A 24,994-nucleotide genomic window follows, 5' to 3' on the forward strand; every position below is an offset into this window, starting at 1 on the left:
TTCTGAGCTCATACTACTTCACTACTGTGCTTAAAAGCTCATGCTTGGTTGTGCAGAGTCCGTTTGCAGTCATGTTGCCCAGTTCAGCAAAAACCTCTTCAAAACTGACCTGGCTTCCCTGCCTTCTTTAAGTTTCTAGCACAGCCAGCTCAGGTGCCGCTGCATAGTGTTCCCCCATGCTTGTTGTCTGCGGTGGCTTCATTTGCTTGAGCACAAAGATAAATGCGTGATAGTGAGACCAAGTTAATAAGGCTTGCTGGAGAGGGCAGTTCATAGAAAACCGAGCAACTCTTCATGAAGCCAGCCCATGTCTGGCAATGCTACCAACTGAGATTAAGCTAAAGCTAATAAGCTCTGGCAGATCCAAGCTGGCCTTGCTTATATCTAGTTTGGATCGGGGTAGGTTTACTAGCCTGGTCATAGTGCATGTGAGTAAAACAGCACTGAGCAAAGGGCAGCTGTGTTTATAGAACAGTGTTGAGTTAGTAAGCCCTGCTGGATCCTGATGGCTCTACACAGCAGTGGTTTAGCTGCCTTTGCACCTGTGATACAGAAACCTGCACTCACAGATTAATGAAAGTTCATTTTTGCCTATCTTGTATGAGGTCTCATCTCAGTATTTTCAACTTCCTTTAGCAGAATATCACTTTTAAACAGCTTTTTCTGGTGCTGAACAAGACAACTGGGAATTCAACCTTTGGCATGGAAAAATGTGTGTTTTTCTCTGAAATGTGCTGCCTAGTAATGAACACCTATTCAGTCTCTAAATGCTTCTGTATGCCTTCAGTTAACCCTGGGATAGTAAAACCTAGAACTGTGTTAGTAGTAAAGATGCCAAAGCCTCTGGTAGCAAGGATTCATTGTGAGAAATCTTTGAACAGTTGAGGCACAAAAAAAACATACTGTTTTCGTGCGTGTGTATCTGTATATCATATATACCAGAAATTTTTCACTTATATTTGTATATATCTTCTTTATAAGGTATGGAATATTTGGTTTCTCACACCTATTGTAGTAATAGCCACAGCTGTAACCATTCTTCTATAAAGACAATGGTTTTTGGTCATGACATTGTTAATAACTGGCAGCTTTTTTTGATTACTATGCCTAAGTTAGCCAGGTTTAGGAGAAACTTGCAAAATTGTAATCCTAACACACATCAGCAAAATATGCTTTTTTTTTTTTTTTTTTTTAGTAGTAAGGATGACTTTGAGAACAAAGAATATCATGATATTGTCCTGTTTTAAAACAAGAGTGAGCAGTACTACTGTAAACTGTCATGAATTTTTTACCTATTGCTATGAATGTTTGCAAAATGGGATCTATACTGCTACATGATTACAGCAGGCAAAAATCCCTGATGTGTTCCCACCAGTCCTACCTTTTTGTTTAACAAGTATAAACATGTCTAATCTTAGACTGTCTTCACCAGGCCTTTTTGTTGCTGAGGAAAAGATTATATTGATGTTAGTCTTTGTTCAGTTCGCACACCTGAAAGATAATTTCTGTTGATTGTAGATTATTGTAGGTGTATTTGTATGCTAAAAATTTTCCCTTCTCTCCTTTCCCTTTCCTCTCTGAGTTTGTGTATTAGTATTGTATTTGTGTAGCATCAACAGACATTCCTCTAGGTTTTCCAGTCTCTGGTTATTTAGATAATGCTTATCTCTACAAAAAGAGTACAACAGAACTTTCTCTCAAGTCTGTATTATCTGTGGATATACTCACCAGCTCATTCCTTTAAGATGAAGGTTCACCTAAGCTGAAGTCGGGACACTTAGTAAAGTTTGGTTCTGAAACTTGAGCACGCAACTCAGGTTTCTTGTTTCATTGCAGATTTTTTGGTTGTGTTTTTTTAAGATTTACCGGTATGGAAAAATGTGAATGATTACCAGTGGCAAATTTCACTATCTGATAATGCCAGTAAGCTGAAATCGTAGCGTATGGTTGGGTTTGTCAGTTTATTAAATTCTGTGTTGGCCATGAAAGAATATTTGGTGATACTTCTTACCCAGGTTTCCCAAGTCATTGGTCCTGCTCCCTGTTGCAGACTTCCACAGGTCAAGCTGTGGCTGCACATTTAGTAGAGATGCTTAACCAGAGTTTGTTCCCACTTTGTCTTTGTCTTACATGCTGTCATGTAGCATCACGTACTGTTATGGCATAGTTATTTGTGTAGGCATGAAGTGAAAGGGAACAGGGAACTGGTGTAGCTAAGCCATAATTGAGCTTAAAAAAATGGAGGTAAAAATTAAGCTCTTGCTATCACTAAAATGTTGCCCATCAAACAATGGGATACAGTTTTATGTTGCACACAGTCCAGTCTGACAACAGGATGCTCAAGCTGTCAGTCCTGCTTCCTTCTGGAGGTCGTCTTGAAAGACCAGAAAAAAACTGTAGTTAAATTTAAATCTGTCAACTAGTCATTGGGGGTGTAGTCATTAAGTTTTCCCCTTGATACTTGGTAATGTTGTGGAGGGGAGGGAAAAAGCTTTGCATAGTCTAACCAAAATCCTCTTCTCTTTTGGTGGTCAGTTTTCCTCCAATAATTTCAGTGCTATTATTATGGCCTTCCAGGAAAACGCAAAGTAGCAGTTCTGAATTTGTGAAAGTAAAGCCAAACTCCAGCAACCCTGCTTTCCCCTAAAAGTCTTGTAAATTGCTTGTGATGCTTTCGTATATAAAGAGGACAGGTCACAATCCTCATGCTCGGATGTCAATTGAAATAAAAAAATCAGTACATCAGTACTTCAGAGACCAGGAATAAATATTTTAATAAATATTATTATAAATTTAATGGTTGATTTGTCTATCCTAATAGAAGAAGCCTTGCAGTTTTAAAATAAGCTCTGTATTAGAGCCACCCAAGATCCTAGCTACTGTTCTTCCTTAAAAAATGTGTACCATTACAAGCACCTGGCAACACATTTGGTGGAATGCTCTAACTTTCAAATCTGTTTCACAAAAGAACAAACAGTTCCAAATGGCACTAAAATGGCCTTTGATGGCAGTAAAGAGAAAGATGAGGAAAATGGAGGAGGAGAACTCTGATTTGTACAAGAGTATAAAGCTGGAATTAGGACTGTAAAATCTTAAACTGAGAACAGGTGTTTATTCTGAATATGTCAAAAAAACTGTGGAGTCCAATTTAATTTGGTAATTTTATTGTCAGAATTAGTAAGGGCATTTTTTAAAGAACATTGTTTTAGAAAGTTGTCTCCCTTTGCTTTTGGGCAAACCAAAGAGTGCTGCACTGAGTCACATGAACGTGCATAGAGAGACATCTGTCAAAAGCTAGAGGACACTTAAAATACATTTGTAAGTTGGAAAGCAAATGCGGCAGTCTCCTGCTTTATACCTCAGATGTTCAGTCATTGCTTGAAGAATATCTTGAACACCAGTGTTTTACAGCTTGTCTATGATGACCTGATTCCAATGCACAAATTCTGCATCAAACACTGAAATGGCATTTATAGTATAAATATTTCCAAACAAGTTTCTAGTCGTTAATTTGTAAAGCACTTATTTTCTGTCCTTCTGAGAATATGCTGCAAAGCAAAGGCCAAAACATCTGATCTTCTTCTAAGCTCTTCCCTTTTCTGATGCACTGATTCCTTAGTAAGATGGTTGTCTTCATTTTGGCACAGTCAGAGTTCATAGAATTGCAGAATAACTAAGGTTAGATGGCATCTCAGGAAGTCATCTAGTCTATCCTCCTGCTCAAAGCATGGTCAACGCTGAGTTCGGACCAGGTTGCTCAGGGCTTTGCCCAGTGGGAATTTGAAAACCTCCGTGGACAGGAACTCCACGTCTCTCTGGGTAACCTGTTCTCATGATGCAAAGAAGTTTTCTTTGTCACATTGGAATGCCCTGTTTCATTTTGACCATTGTCTTGTGTCCTGCTGTGCTTACCTCCATAAGGAGCCTGGCTCTGTCTTCTCAATAAATGTTATCTTAGGTACTGGAAGGTTGCTGCTAGGGGTGTTCCTCTCTCCTCCCTCCCTCACATCTTCCTTTCTCTGGGCTGAGCAAGCCCTGGTCCTTCAGCCTCTCCTCACAGGGCAGCACTTTGGGCCCCCATCTTGGTGGCTGTCAGCTGAACTTGTTTCAGCATGTCAGCCTTGCCTGTATGGGGGGGCTAAAACTGGATGCAGTATAACAGGTGCAGCCAAACAAGTGCCACAAAATAATCACTTCCCTTAAAGTACTGCCTGCACATCTGTTTTTACAGCCCCCTATGCCATTAGCCTTTCTTGCTGCCAGGGCACGCTGCCGGCCCCAGTTGAGCTTGCTCAAGACCCCTCAGACCCCCAGGTTCTTCCCAGCAGAGCTCCTGCCCAGCTGTTCAGCCCCCAACCTGTACAACAGCAAGGGGAGAGTCTGTCCCACATGCTGCAAGAAAGTTCAGTAATTCTTTTCAGAGGGCATGTTGCTCATTCAGTTGTTTCTGCTCACTCTGCATGTGCTAGCTCCTCTAACCTTGTGGTGTGACTTTTGTAAGTCTGTTCTGTCAGAACAGCACTTAATGCATATCTGGAGCTCTCAGATGCCAGAARAATATCAGGAGCAGTCTTGGCAGGTTTCTTTTAAGAATTAGGAATCATATTGTCAGGTTCTGTGGGACTTCTAGGTATTTTCAAAATGCTTTAAAGCACCAGGGTGAACACTTGCATAGGATGCATTCAGAAAAAAATGTATGCACACTTAGAGATGCATGAAGGAAACTTTCAGAAATAAAAGTGCATGAGAGGACATTGGGGCAGAGAGAGGAAGGCTTAAGTGGTTTTTGGAAAACTCTCCTTCAAGCACAGTCAAATGTACAAAAAGTTTGCATCCTTTAGTATCAACTGTGTCAACAGAGGAAAAAGCAATCTTATTGTAAGGGGAAAGATATATATTAGTGTGTTTGAAAATAAACCCATTAAGTATATTTCAGTTTTGCAGAAGAGCAGTAAATCTGTACAGACTCTGTAGACAGTAGTTTGTCTTGCTAACCAATTAACTTAATTTCCYTGGAAATACTGAAATATATATGAAAAAAATTATTCCCAGAGCTTTCATGAATGGTTGCCTGTTCCCATTCACTTGTGTTCCATCTGTCACAGAGATTTGGTGTTGTTCAAGGCAAAAACTTTTTGGTGCTTGCGCTTGATACCATTTAAATGCTGTCCTTAAACCTGTAACTGGAGTGCCTAGACATAATCTTGATTTTATTAATAGAGACTTCTAAATGACAAAGTTGAAGAATACATCTCTCACTAGAATTTTTATGAGGTGGTTCAGATACTCCACTTATGTAAAAATCACTTGTATGACTTCAGCATGATTCTTTTACTTTTCCAGCCATATGCGTCTGGTTTTTAAACTATCTTTGCTGTATCACAAGGCAAATGCTGGAGACTTCTGAATGCAGGATAACATTGTTGTAACTGTAATGATCATACATTGAAAAAGTTTGTTGGTACTTATACAGTAGAGAACAATTGATGAGCAGAAAATAAGTAGCATATTAACCTGAAAGAAGAGAAATGTGAACTTAGGAGTACCCAGGCTTTTTTAAATTAAACTATATGCGGGAAAAAAAATACTTATCTTTCTTTTGGGATAAATACAGATAAACATTGTTAAGCATTGGAACTTACAACTTCACCAGAGAGCAAGTTCTTCTTTACTGGACTTGTAGAATAGTTCAGAGAACATTTTCAGGGAGGGTAGTATCTCTTACTTTAGACAGAAAAAGAGAGAAAGTATCAGGTGACCTTTTTTAGATCTCTTCCAGTCTTATTCTTGTGGTCTTTTCTTCTCTAATGGTTGTGATGAGAGTTCAGTTCTTATTGTGACCTATAACCATGTAATAGGAGGGTATAGAGAAGACAGAGCCAGGCTTTTCTCAAAGGTGCAGTGATGGGACAGGAGACAATGGACACAAATTGCTACATGGATTATTTAACTATATATAGGGAAAAACTTCTTCACCACAAGGCTGATCAAACTTTGGAACAGATTGCCCAGAGTGGCTGTGGATCTCTATACTTGGAGATGCTCAGAACTCACCTGGCCCGGGCTCTGAGCAACCTGATCTAATGGGATCTGCTTCAAGCAGAGAGTTGGACCAGGTGACCTTCAGAGGTCCCTTACAACCTAAATTGTTCTGTGATTCTAAGTGCTTTCAAACTAATAAACTCTCAGATGCCCTGTAAGGGTTTTTTTGGTTTGTTTTTTGGTTTGTTTTGGCTTTTTTAAATGGGTGGGGTAAATGAAATAGAAAAAGCAAGATTCATAGTCTGCTATTAACAGAATAGAGATGCTGAACACTCAAATGGCTTCCCCTTCCTTCAAACTTGCCAAGTACTGAGCACATTTAATAGTCAAATCCTATGATTTTCAGTTGGGAAGCCAATATTGAATAATATGCAATTTGTGATTGGGTGTATATAAATGTAAAGTCTTTTCTCTGACCGGTTTTCCCTTCACCATTTCAGCAGTATGCCTTTAATTTACATTTAGTGATCCAAGACAAGAGAGCTGATTTTTGTCTCTAAATTAATTACACATGAAAGAAATCTCATAAAAGCTTTCTCTTTTAAAAAAAGATTTGATAGCATTCCTTAAGGAGTTTACAGCAATTTTTTTTAATCTATCGGAGTATATATAATAGCACTGCCAGACTTGGTATTCTGACCTTAAGCAAGCATTTGTCAAAAATGGGATAGTACAAAGATTTTCAGTGTATGGAAATGATATAAGTAGAAGGAAAAACAGACATGCACACATGCACAGACGTATTTTATGATACTAGTTTTCGTAATGTTTCTGATTTTTCTGATTCACAACCTGTTCAGCTGAACTGGTGATAGAGCATGGTAAAATATGGAATTGAAGCATTCAAGATAAAGGAGTATTGAAGCACATGAATAAATGCATTACTTGGTTCTAAAATCAAGTCAGGATTTTGAAAAGAGAAAAATGCCRAAGAAAGAAAACATGTTCCTTAAGCACTGAAATGCTGCTGCAGCAGAATTTGAGAGACGAGTTCTTCAAAGGTTACTCAGAAGAAATGGAACTGAGTTATATCATAGATGATCTCTGAAATTTCGTGTACTGAGGGACTGCTTAATCTACTTCTGACAATTTATCCTTCCAGTGACATCTTCCTAGGAGACAATGATTTGTTTCAAAATGACTTAAATTCAGCCCTGGTCTCCCAGTGCTTTGAGAGACTTTCTATGTGTATGACACAAGTCATACTATCACATCTCAAAGAAAACTTGTTAATAAACTCATCAGCTTTTTTTTTTTTTTTTTCCTGAAGACATGGATAATGTTTTGAATCTCAGATAACTGTTTCCAAACATTCAGTTGGTGAGAATATACATTAAAAGCTATTCAGTTCATTGAGGCAAACGCAAAATTAAGCTTTCATAAAGAGGAAAAAATACATATAAAGAAAAACTTTTAAAACTACCAGATTAGCTGCCATAGTTGGAAAGATTTTTCCTRATGTCAAACTGAGTGGATTCTCTGCTGTCCAGTAAGAATTGGCCTCATGCTGCAGCCTGAACTCTAATTTTAGTCTTTTCCCTACTCAGGTGCTTGTATCTATGATACTTGGAAGAAATTAATATCTTTAAGTTTGGTTAAAGTGAGCTAATGGACTCAGAATTATTAGGAACGGGCACTGAGATGTGTAGAAATCTAGGTCTAAAGTGGGCTGAAAATATTTTTTCTATTTAAGGTCTTGCAGCTAGTAATGGAAACATTGCACTGTACATCAAAGTAATCTAGTCACTGAGGTTTCAATTAATCTTTTTTAGCAAATGCTATTTTAACTGAGCTTGGAGAGGAGGAAGGGATTATATTTGACTCTGTCTTACCAGACGTGCATTTTTTTTGTAATAATATTTAACTGTTAATAATTGGATAAAGTAATAACAGCCAAATGACAAAAGTGGCATTACAAAACTAAGCCATACAGTACAGGAGAGCGGAGCAATTTTGCTAAACTGAAAGACCATCTGCTGCTAAGGAGGCAGCGTTTCTAGCATGTCCTCATGCGGGGCTGGTCCTCCTCAAAGGATTTGAGGACTGAACGCTTTATCCTAATGCTCGGAGGGTGGAGGGGTTGTTGTTTGTTGTTTTAGTTTTTACCGCCAAGCCAGAAGTTTTCATAATAAGTAATGGTAAGTAACAGAGGAAGCACATGTTTTTTTTTAAGTGTAGCTGTAGATCATTCCGTTATTCATTAGCCTTTGATTCATGCTGTTGGAGACTTTCTGGAATTTTCAGCATGTTTATTCTCAGCAATCTACAGATTCTACAGATGTTACAGAATCATCATCTTAGAAATGCTGCAATGAAAGAAATGGAAAGCTCTACCCTTGCTGCCTTCGGTAGCCTCAGACTATCCTTCCTCTCCCTTATGGTCATAAGATCATGTGCAGTTAGGGCAGAGCTGAAATATTGTCTCTTTTGCAGTGATCCCCAACAAGAACAACTATTCTGGCCAAGTGCATTGTAGTCATTTTGATTTTCTTCTAAGACTTCACCCTTTAAAAAAAAAAAAAAATCATAGTATAGATTTACGGGATTATTGCTATTTAATGTTCTTTTGCCAGAGGCTTTCTTTTGAAAACAGAATAAAGGAGAGTAAGATTAAAGCCATGGGCTTCATAATCAGATAAAGGCTGCAGCTCCCAGGCTGCGGTCATGTTACTGTCTCAGAAAGGCTTTGGAGAAGCTGTTGTATTATTTCCCTTGAGACATTTTCTCTTCGGTAACTTTGAATTAAAAAGTCATTGTGAATTTTACAATTAGTAACTTTTAGTCAATGAGAATTCATTTTGTATTGCAGAAATTGATAGTTAGGAATGGGCTTTTTTTCTCTTTCCAAAAGTCATAGTGTTTCTGCTTTAAATGAAGAAAGCAGTTTCATTATACTAATATTGTTAGTGTTTTATAGGGACTGCCTAGAATCCTGGAGTCAGCACTCTAGGCACCCTGATTGCCAAGGAAAGACTTCAGCTAATGATTCTTTTAGCAATTTGAAGTATTTGTCCTAAAGTTATGAAAAATTTTGCAAAAGTTTCTATTCAAATCTAGATGTAGCCTGCAAGTCTGGAAATTCAAGGATATTCAGAACTTTAAAATGAGTTTTTTCTGATTAAGAATCTTACTCTGTTATAAGCAAGAATATGGAATTGTTACTAGCTTTGAGTGCAGCCTTTTAATGACATTATCAGTGTGTAACCTCTAAGTGACATTTTATTTCATTAGTAATTTAAGTATTAAATGCAGTGGTAAAAACAAACACAGTGAATTGTACAGCTTTGGTCACAGTTACCTTACCTTTTCATCTGCAAAAGGTAGGTGGGCAAATTAATATGAGCTACCTGGTTTTTTGGTTGTTTTTTTCTGTTATCTGTCTTATAGGAACTTACTATATTGCCTAGGGTTGCAATTGAAATGAGTGCAGGCTTTATAGCCAATGCTGTGCAGCAGCAGTATTGTAAACTGTAACTATTGGGACTGCTGTTGCCAATGTCGATTCCATAACATGGTCCAAGCCCAGTCCCTAGCGATTGCCAATGGGAGCTCCTGTAAGTAACTTTACATAATATTTTCAAATTGCTGCTTTTCAATTTTGAGCATAGCAGCTGTTCTCAATGTAGAGCCAGGGCTCAAAGCTTTTTTTCTTCACATAATTGCTTTTTGTCCTAGAACTGGTAGCTCTGTACCAGAGCCTACCAATTTTTCTGTATGCAATTCAGTAACATTGTTTAAATGAATGAAGTTCAGAACCCGAATCGACAGGAAACATATGTTTTAGATTTACTTTTTTCTCATTGTAAGGGCGTGACTTAGGTAACTCAGAAATYTGTTCAGTGCTTAAACTAAAAAATGTATCAATGGATAATACTCCTTTATAGAAGAAAAAGGCAACACCTCCCGCTCAAAAACACATTATAGGATATAGACAAAAGCGAGATGTATTTTAAATACCATTTTTATAACTAAATGAATACAAGTGAATATCCCTTTTATTCTGGGACTTACTACTTGGTTCCTTTGCAGCAGAATTGATGGGGTTTTTGTTGCTTTGTTAATAGCATAGTATTCCAGAAGCACAGTGTAAAGATTTAAGGATTTTTTAATTATTAATGAAGAAGCTGATTTTATTTTTGCTGAAAGATGGAATCTGAATTTCAACCTATGAAAGTGACCTGCTGGATTATGGAAAGAAACCAAAAAAAATGGATCTGTGTTTACGTATAAATATAAAAGCAAAGAATGAGAATAATTAAATACAGTAAATGGTATTAACTCTGAAGAAAGGGTATAAATGCAATACAGTTCCATTTTTATTTTATAATCTCACTTTAAAAGCCAAAACACCAACACTCTGATACTTTTGACAAAAAGTATAAAAAAATTTTTTCTTTGCATTGACTTGATTTTGGCCCTGGTTCAGTACTTTAACCTGTTTGGGCCACTGTGCACTTTTCACTTTGAAAGTGAAAGAATTTCTGATGGAGTACTCCCCTCATCCCCCACCCCCCCACCACCACCTTTATGTACTGACCCTGTGTGTTCATTTTTGAGAATTCAGGTGCACAATTTGTCCATTCTAGTTTTGGGAGACTCCAGGCGTCAGTATTTTGTAGAACTGATACTTTCAGCATGCAATTTCTGCTAGAAAACTCAAAAGGCTGAGAGCTATCTAGAAGACTAAGCATAACTCTAGCACCCATAGCCTGTCCTTGTTGGATTTTTTTCTCTCTTCCTCCCCCCCCCAGGCCCCTTGACTTGATTATTTTAGGCAAGGAGATGTGTTTGTGAGCCAGTGCTCAATAGAATATAACCAAATGAGTTTTAATAAACCTAATATTTGTCATTGACGTATTTTATATTTGCAGTGAGGTCATTCAGACATTTGAAGATATTGCTAGCTTTAAGTAGTTAAAATTAAGCTCCCAAACAAACCATAAGAGTCATCTTTTATTAGTATATATAGGCTAGAGCTGTGGTTGGCTTTAAACATTTTTTATTTTTGTATTAACGTTCTAAGATATATCCAGTCCTTTTTTGAGAATGTGCTGATTTTATGTTGTGCAACTTGTAATGAAGCCTATTTTAATTATTTTAAACACAGTCATCTCTCATAGTTATTGAAAGAGAAATTTTATCTATAGATAAGTAAGAGAACTGGATRTTGAGGAAGATAACCTATCTTCCTCACTTTCTGGTAGACTTGTCCTTATTTTTCCTGCTTTCCATTTTATTTTCCTTTAAAAATTGTGATTTGCTATTTAAACTTTAGATATGGTTCTAGTTAGTTCTTTGGCAACTGGTATATTTTTTGCTGTGAATTAGCTTGAATTTTTTGTGAATAATTGTGTTAACTCTATACCTGGTCTACTGTGGTAAAAAATAAGCTGTCTTGGGTTTTTTTTGTTTTGTTTTTTTAAGTGCACAATCTTGTATGTTTTTCTATTGCACTCTAATGTCTGACCTGTTTGTAGAGCTCCTCCTGTGGTGGTAGTTTTTTCCTCAAAATTTTATGTGCAGTGAGTTGCGTGTGCATGCGTATGTCGTCATCTCAGAGTTGCGGGTTTTGTACATCTTTATTGTGGCTAGGGAGGTCACTGGGGATGGAAGGAATCCGTAGAAGATTTAAAGCCTGCAATGACTTCTCTACTAACTAATTGCAACTTACATAGTTAAATGCGTAGCCTACAAAAATATTTTTTTCTCCTGTCTCAGAAAACAATATGTGAGAATAGTGCTTAGATATGTACTTGGTTTGGCTCTTCCAGGAGTATCTGTACACTGGGGGGGAAGAGACAAACAGTTCTACCTCACTTTAGTCCCCTTATTTTGAACCTAATTGATAGTTCTGAACACTTACCATAAAATCCCAAGGATTCTACTTTTTTCACAGGGAGAATAACTGCAGTCGTCTTTAATGATAAACATAGTTGATTTTAAATATTTTTTGCTCCTTCTGAGAGTTCTGTTTGGTTTTGGAATTTCAGTAGAACTCTGCCTTTAAGTACAGCTTTATTTTCTTTACGCCTGTGCCGATATCACTTTGCTTTCCTGCTACTTGGCTTCACTAGAAATTAAAAAAAAATTATGGACATATTGCTGAACTCAGCCTCTTTTATCAAGGATACAATGTAACACAAATCAGTTGCTTTTTAAAATATATATAAAAATTAGATTAATGTTGTATTCGAAAGAAACCAGCTCAACATTCAAATAGTAACCATAGTAGAAAATCTATTCTAACATATAAAGATTTTTGACCAAAACCTGATCTGTTTTTTAAGCTTTACGTATGGGTAAAACTTGTTTTATGCTGTTCAGTGTAAAACTAATCAACATAATAAAAGATTTTATCAAAAGGGTTTGAAATTGAAGATGAATATCAGCAAAAGCTAACTGAACCCATGTTGACTCTCTTCTGCCTCATGAAGCTTATGCAGGTGCTTTATCAATCCTATCACAGCTTATCACTCTTGTTCTTGCAAGAGTGCTTTTTTATTTCTGCTCCTGGGTTTAAACTTTCAATCTGTCAGATGCACATACATAATGCATTCTGTCCCACTCTRGAAAAACCTTTCCTTACTCTACCCAAATGTCTAGTGTATGATTTTAGGAGCTTGAGAAAGCAAAGGACAATCATTTGAGTGTCTTACAGTAAGAATTTGTCAGACAAATATATGCTGTGTCAGTGTGGGCAACTGGGCAGGAAATCACCTTGTTTGAGCCTTCTGAAGAACAGAGCTTTTTAAAAGGGGTTCTCATCTTTACCTTTATTGTCGGTGAAATATCCCCAGTGACCCACATTGCTATGGGATAACTTATGGTGTGTTTGCATATTCAGAAGCATTGCTTCCAAACTGAGCATGCCCTTGGGCTTGCGTTGTGTCTTCCAGTGTTGCGGTGTTGTGGTGTTTAGTGGTCTCATGTAAGTGGGCGATGGGAGGAAGATAACTGCCCCTTCCTTAGAGTTATTGATATGAAATTAATTCCTGCTAACTGGTTAATAATCTGGAGTTAGTAAACTTTTTGCAGTATTTTCCCCATTTATTTTGCTACTGTCAGAGCAGCTGCGTTTTTGTATCTCTCTACCAGAAAGCTAAAACTAGTTCAGCGCAGAACTCCAGAAAGATGGAGCCACTATCAGTTCTCTCTGATTTGATTTGTGACCTGATACCATCGTTTACTGATAATTTCACAGGCCCAGAAGTGCTGTTTTACATGGCAATTTTCATTATCACCATTCTCCTCCAGTCTTTCTTAAGTTTCTCATTTTTACTGCTGTGTGGAAGTTTCGGGAAAAAGTCTGCTGATTTCTTTTACGTTTCCTGTAAAATGTGTGTGAAAATTGCTGATAGGTTCAGTCAGTGTTTCTGCCATGTGGTGACAGAGAAATTGGAAACTATTGATAAAGAGTAAATTCTGGGACAAAGCAGAAGGAAATGTTGGAAAAAAATGTTACGGGATCAAAGAGAGAATTGTGGGAGCTTATAAAAGCAAGCTGTGTGTCCTCTAGGGAGACTTCCTAAGTTCCCCAGAGGAACGTGCYAAACAGTTCCACAAAAGAAACAATGACTTACGCGGAAGTGCATCTCCTGCCACTACTGCTAATGCACTGTGAAGCTCTACTGCCCTAGCAAATAAATGGCAAAATAGCAAAGTGCTCATTCTGACAAAATTGGGATGTCAGCAGCATTTGGAAGGTGCACGTGCTGCAGTGGCAGCTTTCTATTGCAGATGTGGCTTGTGATATTTTACAAGTAATTGAGGACATAGTTAAAAAGCACTGTCTTTCTCTCATGTTCTTTTCCTGCAGTCTTACTTGATAATTTTAGAAATATATGCATTATATTTGCAGCCTTGGGCAGTCTGTGTCCTGTAGTTTAGAAGTAATGTGCAAGTCCAAAACACTAGCTTTTTATATTTTTTAATATTAAAAAAATCAACAAATTTCATACAAGTCATTCAAATATGGGGGAGACATCACTCCCAAAATACCTTTTGGTAAAGGAGAAAATGTCAAGCCAGAACAGCCCTAAACTTTGAACCATTTGGTTCTCAGGAACAGCTTTGAGCAAACTGGGWTTTCAGGATATTGGCAATGTATCTAAGCATATTTAGAAAAGATGTGGTGTCCATTTCATGGTTCATCTTTTTTCCACACCCCCAGCCTATTACATTTCAAGGAATTGTACTGTTTGAGATTCCTTATCTCAAAGGATGAGGTAAACTTTTTTCAGATGAACTTTTGTTCACAGCTGCAAAAAGTAAAAACTGCTAACAAGTGTAGTTGAACTCTTAGCATGGTTAGGTTGCAAGATCTTCCTAAGACATGATGTATTCAATGCAATCTCAAATACTTGCTAAGGAGACACAGGCRTTAAGCTGAAATGTAGTTTATTCCTGCCTGTGCTTACTATCAATGCTAGTTCAATTTTGTTCCCATTGCTAACAGTGAATAGTAATTCCTGGGGCACTAGAAACATGCCTAAAGTCCTCTCTGAAAATATTTTTTTTCCTTTATTTTTCCCTTAAGTGAAGCAATCAGTTGGAGAAAAATATAAACAGGCTTTTGAGAAAAACGGGGGGGAAAAATGCATGTATTTTCCATACAAAACTGGGATGCAAGATGTTTTGCTGTCCATCAGACCTATTTGTAGAGTTTTCTGTAATTCCAGTAAAGAATTGATTCAGAGTATGATATCATTTTTAGGAGAGAAGGTCATATAGGTTGTTGAATGTGTTGCTCTTTAAACTAGTCATTTTCTCAGTCCTATTGAAATTTGAATTGTTAAATACTTGCTAGTTTAAAAACAAGGATTAAAATGTTATTCACAGCTTCACTGTTTTTTAAACATGTAGTTTACATGTATATAYGTTTCTTCTAAAAGAGGCAAAGCATCATGGTAGGTGTCTATGTCAAATCTGTAACAGTGTCCCAAAACATTGCCTGTAAAAAGGTGGGTATTTTCTCAAAATTTGAGAAATGTTTTCCAGCTGACTTGGTTTGATATTGCTTCATAATGTTTCAGCCCCCCCCCCCCCAAGCTTTAGGTACTTTGCAACTTATAATTAAGGAATATGAGGCCAAAATTTCATTGCTGTTTGGTTTTATATTTTCTGTGTACGTGAATATGTTATGTTTCTCCTAAATGAGAAATAAAACAGTTTTGACTGCTGAAGGTTTGGAGCGGGAAGGGGGGCTATAGTCAGGTATTTAAAAGATTTGTCAGACTTTTCATTCTGTTGCTAAATGGAATGCTTTGTCTTCTTGAAGGGATGAATCTTTTTTTTTTTTTTTTTTTATGTGAATCATTCTTTCTGTGTTATGAAAATCAGAAAGTATTTTAAAGATAGCTACTGTGGCAGTGTTTAAGCGATAAATATGCCTGGGCTGTATCTTATCGATAAGGTGTGGTATTAGCTGGCATTCTCTTCTAAAATGTTTTATTACAAATGTTCCATTTGTATTAATGACTTAAAACCTAATTTTATAAGCAGAAGTTATAGTTGGYTCATCGGTCTTGGTCTGAAACAGACTGAGTTTCCTCTGTTCTTTAAGATGTGATTTAAAGGTAGCAACACATGTCTCTATGTATATAGATGTTGCTTAAATATCTGTATTTTGAGCACTATTCTAATTAAAGTGGTTTGGAAAGTTGTTTCTAAGGACCATCTGTATTAACTAAGATGATTTTCACATGCGATCATTTTCCAATTTTGCCATATTTATGCACGAATACTTGGTTTATATGTGCTTTTTAAATGGCCTTCCACAGGAATGGGGCATGTAAGTGTAGAGCTAATTTAGTCAGTCTAATCCTAAATGACTTTCCAGACTTCAAGAGACCAAAGTAATCTTTGTACAGAATGAAAGAAAAAAGACATGGCAATAACTAGACTGCTAGCCTGTCAAAACTGCTCACACAAAGTAGATTTGAAAAGACCATAAAAGTTCAGTTTGTGAGAGAAATATGAATATCTGTCACCTTAACTCTGTCCTTTGAAAACCTTAACATCTTTTGTAATGAGAGAATATAATTTTAAACATAAAGCTTGCTGTAAAAGAGTTGCTGTAGTTCTCTGCTGCCATTTGACTGCCAAGTGCTAGGCATGTTAGCTACAATGAGTATCTTTTAATAAATTAAAAGACATGCAGATACTGTGTTCCTACTATCCCATACCAGAAACTGTAGTATTTAAACACTTCAAATTTTCTGTGTTTCCTGTACACATGGAAAAATCTATCCTGCATACTTTATGCACTTTTACCCAATTTGCTATTCGCTTATTTCTACCTATCCTTTCAGTCTCTTTGACCCTGGAAGGCTTTTCACAATTCTTATTTTCTACATGTATGATGACAACTGGTTGTGGGAAAAGCATTCTGGACTAGATGAGCTGTGCTTTAACTTGACATAGTGATTTTTATATACTACAGTTTCTACCTGAAACTGTTTGTCATCTGTGTTTAGATGCCCTAAACTGATACATGGTTCCTTTTTAGTTATGGTTTCTTTTACAATGAAAAAGCTGGATATTAGACAGCAACATTTCATGTAATTAAAAGGGTCCAAGACAAGGAGACCACAACAAGGGTCAATGGAAAGCCAGCTTAAATTGTAGGTCTAAGAAGCTAGCAAGTTATATTTCATTTTGTACAGAAGTCATTCCATCCAAGGGTAGGATAACGTGTATTTTCAAATACAGTTTTTAAAGCTTGAGTTGTAGAACTCTGAAACAGTCACATCTTCAAAAAATTATTTTCCACAAATATATTTTGAAACAAAATGGCCTCACTTTCCTTTATGCTGGCAATTCTCAAATTTATTACTTTAGAATCATTTGAATTMCTTCCTGCTTTTTTTCCTTCATTTCCTTCTGCATCATTTCTCATTTGCAACAGTGCAGATTGGCAGAAGCTTCAGTGAAAGGTGGCATAAGATAGAGAAGAAAGATGATTTGCTACAGCACTCTAGAAGGAGTAGCTGACTAGGGCTTGTAGAAGGGTAATAATTCCCCAAAATGCGTATGTTTAGCAGAGGACTGAAGACAAATGCTGCATCTTCCATCCTTCTGAAGTCAACAGAAGGAGTGTTGAAGGGAGTCACTTATGTGCTTCGCAAAATCACCTGCCGAGCGTCTTCATCATCTTGGGTCATACGGCTTGCCTATCTCCATAGGACACCAAAGAGAAATGGAAAATGTCTTTGATTGTTACCACACTCTTGTGTTTTCCATTTCCCCTCTCGTCTTGCTCGTAAGCTGTTCCTTGAGTTCCCTTTCTCAGAAAGGTGTTTCGTTCAGTTCTACAATATTTGAAGTCGAGTACTGGTAAGGTTTAGTCCTTTTGCACTTAAGGCTGCTCTCTGCTGCTCAGTCTAACTCTCCTGCCATGCATATCAAGGTAAATGTATGAATTGGAGACCTACTTACGAAGGCCCAGCTGCAAGTGACCCTTCTTATTTCATGGCTTGCTTTTACCTTTGGGGTTATCAGTTGCAGGCAGYGTAAAATCTTTTGGTCCTTGTTCATATACAGAGTTTTTCTTCTTCATGAAGCAGGTGTGGCATTTGCAGAAACAGAGTAGTGAGATATTTCTCAGCTTTGGAGTTTTGTCATTTGTCTAGGATGCACACTGTGACTATGAAAGTCTGATCCTGGCAGCAAGAACTGAGTTTTGGTGAGAATGGTGACTCTGTCAGGAATTGGAAATAATCCTCCTTTCTTTTGAACTTGTCATAGCCTTGACCACGTGGACAAGGGGAGGATACTGGAATCTTTTGAAGAACCCATCTTTTTTTGAAGATATTTTACTCATGGTGGCTGTGCATCAAGTTGTCAGTCATGATAGTATGAGCCTGGTAGATCTAGGAAAAGAATGCTAGGAGTATTGAGAAATGGGAAGGCTGAGCAGCTGTGACTTTCCTGCCTGCCCTTGTTGTTGCTGAGATTTGCTGCTTTTAGGAGAAATCTTTAAGTATCAGTAGAGAAATAGTCACACTTAGCTTTCTTTCCATGTCCTCTGCCAGTCACAAAAATAAAGACTATGGTATCATCAGCTATATTTTCTCATGTTTTCATTTCTTTCTGAAGGTCAAATACTGACTAAAAGAGAATATAACCTTTTGAAGCTGAGTGGTGTAGCTCATAAGTATGATTTGCTTTTAATGGTAGTTTCAGCAGCTGCAGTCCTGGTAGAGCAAATTAGCATGTTTTTAGAAGAATAAGAAATCCTGTAGCAACTTCTCAGAAGCAAAGGCCAGACAATTATTTAATGAACTGTGTAAATGTTTTGATAGATTTGCCTTATTAATTAGTACATAAGTAGACAGAATCTGGTTAGAGTAGTGTTTTCTTTATGTTCAGTTTCTTTCGTACTCTATTATTTAGGAATACTCTTCTTGAAATTTATGCCTTTATCCAGGAATACCTGGAAATGTAAGAATACTTACTAGCTAGAGACTTCAGTATGCCATGCACAAATGGTTGTATACATTGAGATGATGTAAAACATCTGTTCTTTTGATTTCTAAAGAGACAGCAATTATTCCATAATGTATTTTCTTGTTTCTTGTACAGCTTTACTATTGCTATAAGTAAATACAAAACACCTTCAAATGCAATTCTATCATGTATGTGAGTGTGTGTATATCTTAAGTTGAGCATAGACTAAGCATGTTTAGTTTGAATAGAATGTTTCTGGAACTGTTATGGAAAACACTTTGAAGACATTTAATTTTGAATTTTTAATTTAATTTTTAATTTATTTAATATTATTTTATTTTACTTTAAATTTTCACTGAAAAGGTCAAGGGAAGATGAAGTATTTTTTTTTAATGGTTATTTAAGAGCAATCTGATAACTATGGAAGATTGATATATAATAGCCTGTTAGAGGACTTACTGACTCTTCAATATTTGGCAGGTTGATGACATCTTAGGAGAAGGCAGTGATGAAAGTGATAGTGAAAAAAAAAAGCCAAAAGAGGCAAGTGAAAAACCTCAAATTAGTACAACAGAGACTCTAGGAATGAAAACAGATCAGAGACCTGGCTCATCGTCATCATCATCATCATCAAGTGAAAGAAGCTTAACAGGCAGTGTACCCAGGTATGAGTTTTTTAAATGTAAAAAGAAGTGTTAATAATGTTTCATTGTGTTCCTGCATATCTTTATGTAGTTGTTACTGCAGTATGTAGGAAGCCTTTTTGTAACTATTTGAAACTATGTCATGTTTACCTCTGCAAAAATGTTTTGGGATTGATTTGAAGAAATGGTCATAATAAATATCTGAGCTAGGATCTCACGTGCTCTTTGAAAGAATGGAATAGACCACTGAATAGTGCTTCTTTTAAAGTAGTCTTAATTCTGAATCAGATTCAGGACCGTGCCCTCTGCAGTGTTATCATAACTGAGATAAAACATGGTTTGGAGGAGCTGGGTTTTTTAATCCTGAATGTTCGAGAAGTTTCTTTGTGGGAAATTCATAAATGTTTAGGCAGTTCTATGCTTTAGTCTCTTAGAAATAAGTATAAACTTACCAGTCTCTTCTGGAAAAATTATTCTAATGCCCACCCATTAATTACTGAATAATGGCTATCAACCAATTTTCTAGTAAACTAGAACTTGATTAAAAATAAATGCAAATTTTAAATGTGTTAAGGAATAGTTGTCAATCTGAAGCCCCTTAACAGTTTTTAAGCCTAAAGATATATAGAGGACAATACAAGATGGAGACCATAGTAGTATTAAATTAGAATTGCTGAAATCATCACCACCAAATGCTAAAATTGCAAACGTGGCTCAGGTGTACATTTTATTTTCTTTCTGTTCTCTTAACTGGATTCAGTTTTCGGTTGTAAGAATTTAAGCTCAATAGGTTAAATATGCTATTACAAACTAATAATTTTCCCTTAATGGAGGAGAATGTAAGTAATAGCACTTAAGTGACTTACCAACATTATTTTAACTTTTGAGAGCTACTCACATGATAAATTGGAGACATCTGCCTTCAGATTGAAGCAAGCATCACAGTCTGATAAGAGAAAGCTATAGGCTTCTGCACAATAAGAGCCAAACATGAATTTGCCAGCACTGTTATAGTGCACAAAGAAAGCATAAGAGAAATTGAGAAAGCCACCATGCAATTTGATACATTGATATTCATGAGGAAATTTCAATTGGGATAGCAGGGTTGCTGTGTGTCAAAGGCTTTTTGGAGAAAGAGCTGCTTGGGAAGCTTGCACAGGTGTTTTACTTTGTCATTGGTGTTTTTAATCATTGAGCATATTAGAAAAATGTCAGTCTGATAGGTATGGTAATTCAATCTGTCCCAAATACTCGGAGGAAAAATTACCTTTTGTCTTTGAAACCTCATTTAGGAGGGAAGCTAGTGATGAATATTTTAGAATTCCACTCTAAGTAGCAAGACATGTGGCATGTCACTGCTAACTTATCTTAGTTCTGTGATATATTGATGTTGTGTAGAAAGGACAAGAAATTCTGAAAAACAAACATCAAAAAAAAATCATATCAAGGGATATTGTTAATAGTTATTGCCAAATGCTATTCCCCACATGCAATTTACAATGATGAGAGAGCAAGTGCATTTTTAATTAACTTTTGTTTTRTATAGCAGAGTTTACAAGTAAACTGGCAATGCTTCTGCACTCAGAAGCCATATAAGGTCATGTATATGTAGTAGAGYTGCTGCTAGAATAAAGTTTTGAGAGGGTGCTGAAGTAGCTTTTGTATTTTTGGTCTTTTTGCCTTTTAATAGTTCCCCTGTCAGTTTGTTAAATTGCATCCAAGGTTGGCACTGGATGGAGTCCTGCAAAACATACTCACAAAGTGCTTGTTCAGATGCTGACCCACTGTATGCTAGCCTGGAAATGCTGCTCGATAGCAAAGAACTTCCATCTGTCATCTTAATTCTGTTCTAAGTTTAAAGTTTTAAATTGACCATGAAAACATCTATCAGCATTCTATGTGCTAACAGTGTACTGTACCAGAGGGGTAATGTAAGAACCGTTGTTAAGCAACAGGATTAAAATCTCCAGGAGCTCAGTCCACTCCATCGCAAACAGTAGCTAGGGCTTGTGGGGGCTGCATTCCTCAAGGCTGAGTGCTGTATGAGCACACACATCCCAACAGAATGGTCTTCCTTCTGAAAATTGGAGTCTTTGAGGTGTTATGAGCATAATGGGGATGAAATGGTATTTAATGATATTAAATTATTTCTGTTCTAATGCTAATAAAATCTGATGCAGTATACAAGTGCTTGTGTCAGCAGTCTGCAGTGCTGGTACTGGCAATGGCACATGGGCATTTATTGAAAGGCAGACAGCAAGCAGCTAGGAGTACAGCCTCCTGGCTCTTGTCAAGTGCCAAGCTCAGAAGGAACTGGCATCTGCTTCTTCACACAGAAGCAGGACACATACACGCACTTGGCAGCATCTAGCCATGATGTCTTACAGCTTCTGCTAAGATTTTACTCGCTGGCTCAAGTTTAACTGAGAAGAAAAATAGTCTCACATACCATCTTTGGAAGCTTGATGACACCTTCAGTAGTACAAGTTCAGATGTGAAGATGAAGTGTCAATCAGTGGCTTTTCTGAAAATATTTAGAACTTTCACCAGTCCTACTTAAAGATGAGCATATAGAAAACATAAGATGCTGCTAATCAATAAATCTGAAAATTTGACATTAAACAGTCAGAAAAGATTTATGGATAGAATGACTCAGACAATGAGTAGAACCAGCCAGTTTCTTATAAAAACTTGGACAATGTGGAAGTAGCCTTTATACATTAGTCTTTAGAAGTACCAGAATATATGTAGTTATACTCTGAACTCTAAGCTAGTGAAACAAATGCAAACAAATTATGACTTGCTGCAGACATTAAACTACTGTAGTAAGATTCACATTTAAACTAATTTCTAGTATAAATGTCTGTGACTTTTTCAGCTTAAAAGGTTTATACGGTAACTTATAGATCTTTTGTTGACAAAGAGATAATCTCCTATCTGTTATTGACTGGAACGTTAATCAGTTATTCGTATCAGCAAATTGCCCAACACCCAAGGAAGATGTTTACACTAAATAATGAAAAACTGATTATTACTACTCTTAGCAGGAAAGATGTCCATAAAATTGGAGCTAGTTTATTCAGGTCTAAATGGAAGATTACTTACCAGAAACCTATAGTCTCTGCAGGCTGCATCTCTGCTAGGAATGAGCTGAGCCAGAATATATCAGTGCTGGATCATATTTTGACTTCCTTCCCCTTGTTCATCTTTTGTTTTGCTATTTATGTATTCTGGAAGCATTAATAATTAAAATATGGCTATCAGGAAGTTGTGAAATAATGGTTTAAAATTTTAATCCTAAGTGAATTTACTTAATAGTTGGAATTGGCCTTTACAATGCAAACCCTATGTTTTCCTAATGTGCCAAGGGGTGATGGTGTTCATTACAGCAAAGCACTCGTGACTTCAGGCTATGTGACATAGCACAGATAATACCAGAGTGCAGTAATTAAGGAGGTGCATGTTGTAGAGTAATAAATAAATGTAGTATAGATAACTGTAGCATGCTTTTTATGACCTGAGGTATAAGGGACATAAAATATACACTCCATAAAACTTCTTTGGGAAGCAAGTTTATAGTATAAATTCATCATAGGTAGCTATTCTGTGTTTATTGGCACTGGAATCGTACCAGTCGTATGATAGAAATCTAGCGTTTCTGTTGAATGCTCGGCTTCGCTTTTGAAATCTACAGAATACCTTGATTATTTCTGAGTGGTGCCACTTCTAAAATTCTCATGGATGGATAAAAATAATCTTTTCTAATTTCTAATAGCTCTTTTTCAGGAAAAAAAAATGCAACACCTTTCATACATCTTTTACTTTTATGACTGCTGGGACATACCATGCAGTTATGTTGCATTTTGACAGCATAGAGCTGTTTTAAAATCCTAGCTTCCTATGCAACTTAATAAAATGCTGGCGATTATCACACAAATGTCATGCTAAAAGGGTATTGCATAGACCAAGCAATTAATATGAGCGTCTTATCTTGTAAAAAGATGGAATAGAAATTAGTCAATTAAAAAAATTGTTTATACTATTCGCATTTGATCAGCTTGTCATGATCATGACCTGCATGATAATAAAATACATTTGCAGTTTACAATTATTTAGCAATGCTAAATGAGATAAACCGTTTATATTCATAAATATTCTTGATTTTTGTGTGGATTGGAATTTTCTGAGCTGCGTCTTATCTAATTTTTTAAAAGAGAGGAGTTGGTGTTAGAGGTTTGATCCAGCTGTTGTTGAAGCAAATAGGAACCTAACTTCATCAGGACTGGGCCTCACATGGGTCTACTAAAATTTTCTAACTGGAGTGAAAATGCCATGTAACATATTTGAAACATGTCACATGTAAAACTTGTTGCTTTAAGTTATGAATAAGGAGTTAATTACGGAAATGCATAGGTGGTTTTAGTAAGTGTTAACAWTGATTAATGGTGCATGATATGAAAAAGCTTTTAAAGAGACTAGTACAAATGTAATTTGTAGGAGAAACAACTGAATGTTTAGCTTCTATTGCAGAGTATATATGTATTCTATCAACAAGAAACATATAATTAGCTGAGATATTTGAAGCCTTAAGTTTAAGTTGTCATTGCAGTTTGCTTCATTTTTCAAGTGCATTTTGATTTGCCTGAGTCTTGAGTGACAGTGAGCACAAATATATTTTCAATTCACATATTCCCCATATGCATTTAAATTTGCCTATTGTGAAGTAGTTGCCACAATAATATGAATTAAATATAATCCATGTTAGGATGTTTCAATAATGGTCTTTGTATGCCAGAAGAGGAAAATATCAGGTAGATATGGCAGTCTCAGAAGAATACATTTAGTGGAAGGATGGACAGGAGCTTGAAACATATAATGCTGGTGAGAAAATCAGCCAAGCATTATGTAGAAAACTGTTTTTTAGCCTCTTTCAATTTGTAGACCCTGAAAATTTCTAGTGGAGCTGTGGGGCCCTGTACATAAGTTTACACCTTTTGTGAGCTTTGCCTTTCTTTTGATGCAGAACGGACTTTGAAAATAACTAATAAAATGCTTCTTGGTGCTCTTCAATTTCCTTACCGAAGCTAGGAAATTGGGTATGGTTCATTTAGTAAATTGAAATGGTAAAGGTATTTGGGCAACAAAACAGGAATTTGAGATGCTGTGTCTCTCCAGCTGTCTTCCAGTGGCATGCTGTGTATCTGTGGCATGTGTTCTTGTATTATATGCCTATAATTCCTTTTGAGATGTTGGAAGTGTTAAGTAGTGAGTGGGAATTAGAAAAAAAATCAGTTTATTTTCAGAATAGTTGTGTTCATGTGAGATGCTGAACTTGATAGTCCTCATGATCCCTTCCACTTCTGCGTTCATGTGTTCATGTGCAGGCTTTGCAGTCAGATGCTAGTCCTTGATGGAAAGGATGTGATGGTAATGTTCAGATTCTTGAAGGATAGCTCATGCCACAGCACTCCAAACACCCTTGTGTCCAGGATCTCTTTACATTCCTCAGGTGTGCCTGCAATTACAACCCAAGCATAGAGCACCTCAAACAGTGGGAAATAAGCCCAGCAGTGACACTGAAATTAATAAATAAATAAGCAATTCATTTCCATATGCTGTAATATTAGTTTTCTTAGAATCCATATGTTGCCTATGTTGTCTTTCTTTAATAATTGTTGATGAGGCATCACTCCACTGCCAAAACTCAGTTCAGAGCACAGTGATGGGCTTTTGCAGCTTTGTTTGGTAAAGGGTTGTTTTGGTGTGTGTTTTGGGGGGGATTTTGTTGTTGTGGGTTTGTGTATGGGTGGGGGTTATTTGGTGGTTTGTTTGGGGATTTGGGGGGGGGGGTGTTTGGTTTG

The 24,994-nt window shown here is 36.7% G+C and overlaps 1 protein-coding gene across 9 annotated transcripts in view; it reads left to right on the forward strand.

Annotated features, from left to right (window-relative positions):
- Positions 1-24,994, forward strand: part of CTDP1 (CTD phosphatase subunit 1) — a 121,407-nt gene that overhangs the window by 63,724 nt on the left and 32,689 nt on the right. For 6 of the 9 annotated variants that reach the window (XM_026079760.1, XM_026079754.1, XM_026079755.1 and 3 more), the window contains exon 12: positions 18,970-19,154. The exons of 1 other annotated variant lie outside the window; for it this stretch is intronic. In XM_026079760.1, coding sequence (XP_025935545.1) covers positions 18,970-19,154 — 185 coding nt within the window. Of the gene's footprint in view, positions 1-18,969; positions 19,155-24,517; positions 24,694-24,994 lie in introns of those variants that run through there. 2 more of the 9 variants (XM_026079759.1, XM_026079762.1) reach the window with 2 other exon arrangements.

Source organism: Apteryx rowi, unplaced genomic scaffold (genome assembly GCF_003343035.1).
Source record: "Apteryx rowi isolate R43461 unplaced genomic scaffold, aptRow1 scaffold_50, whole genome shotgun sequence".
Classification (NCBI taxonomy): Eukaryota; Metazoa; Chordata; class Aves; order Apterygiformes; family Apterygidae; genus Apteryx; species Apteryx rowi.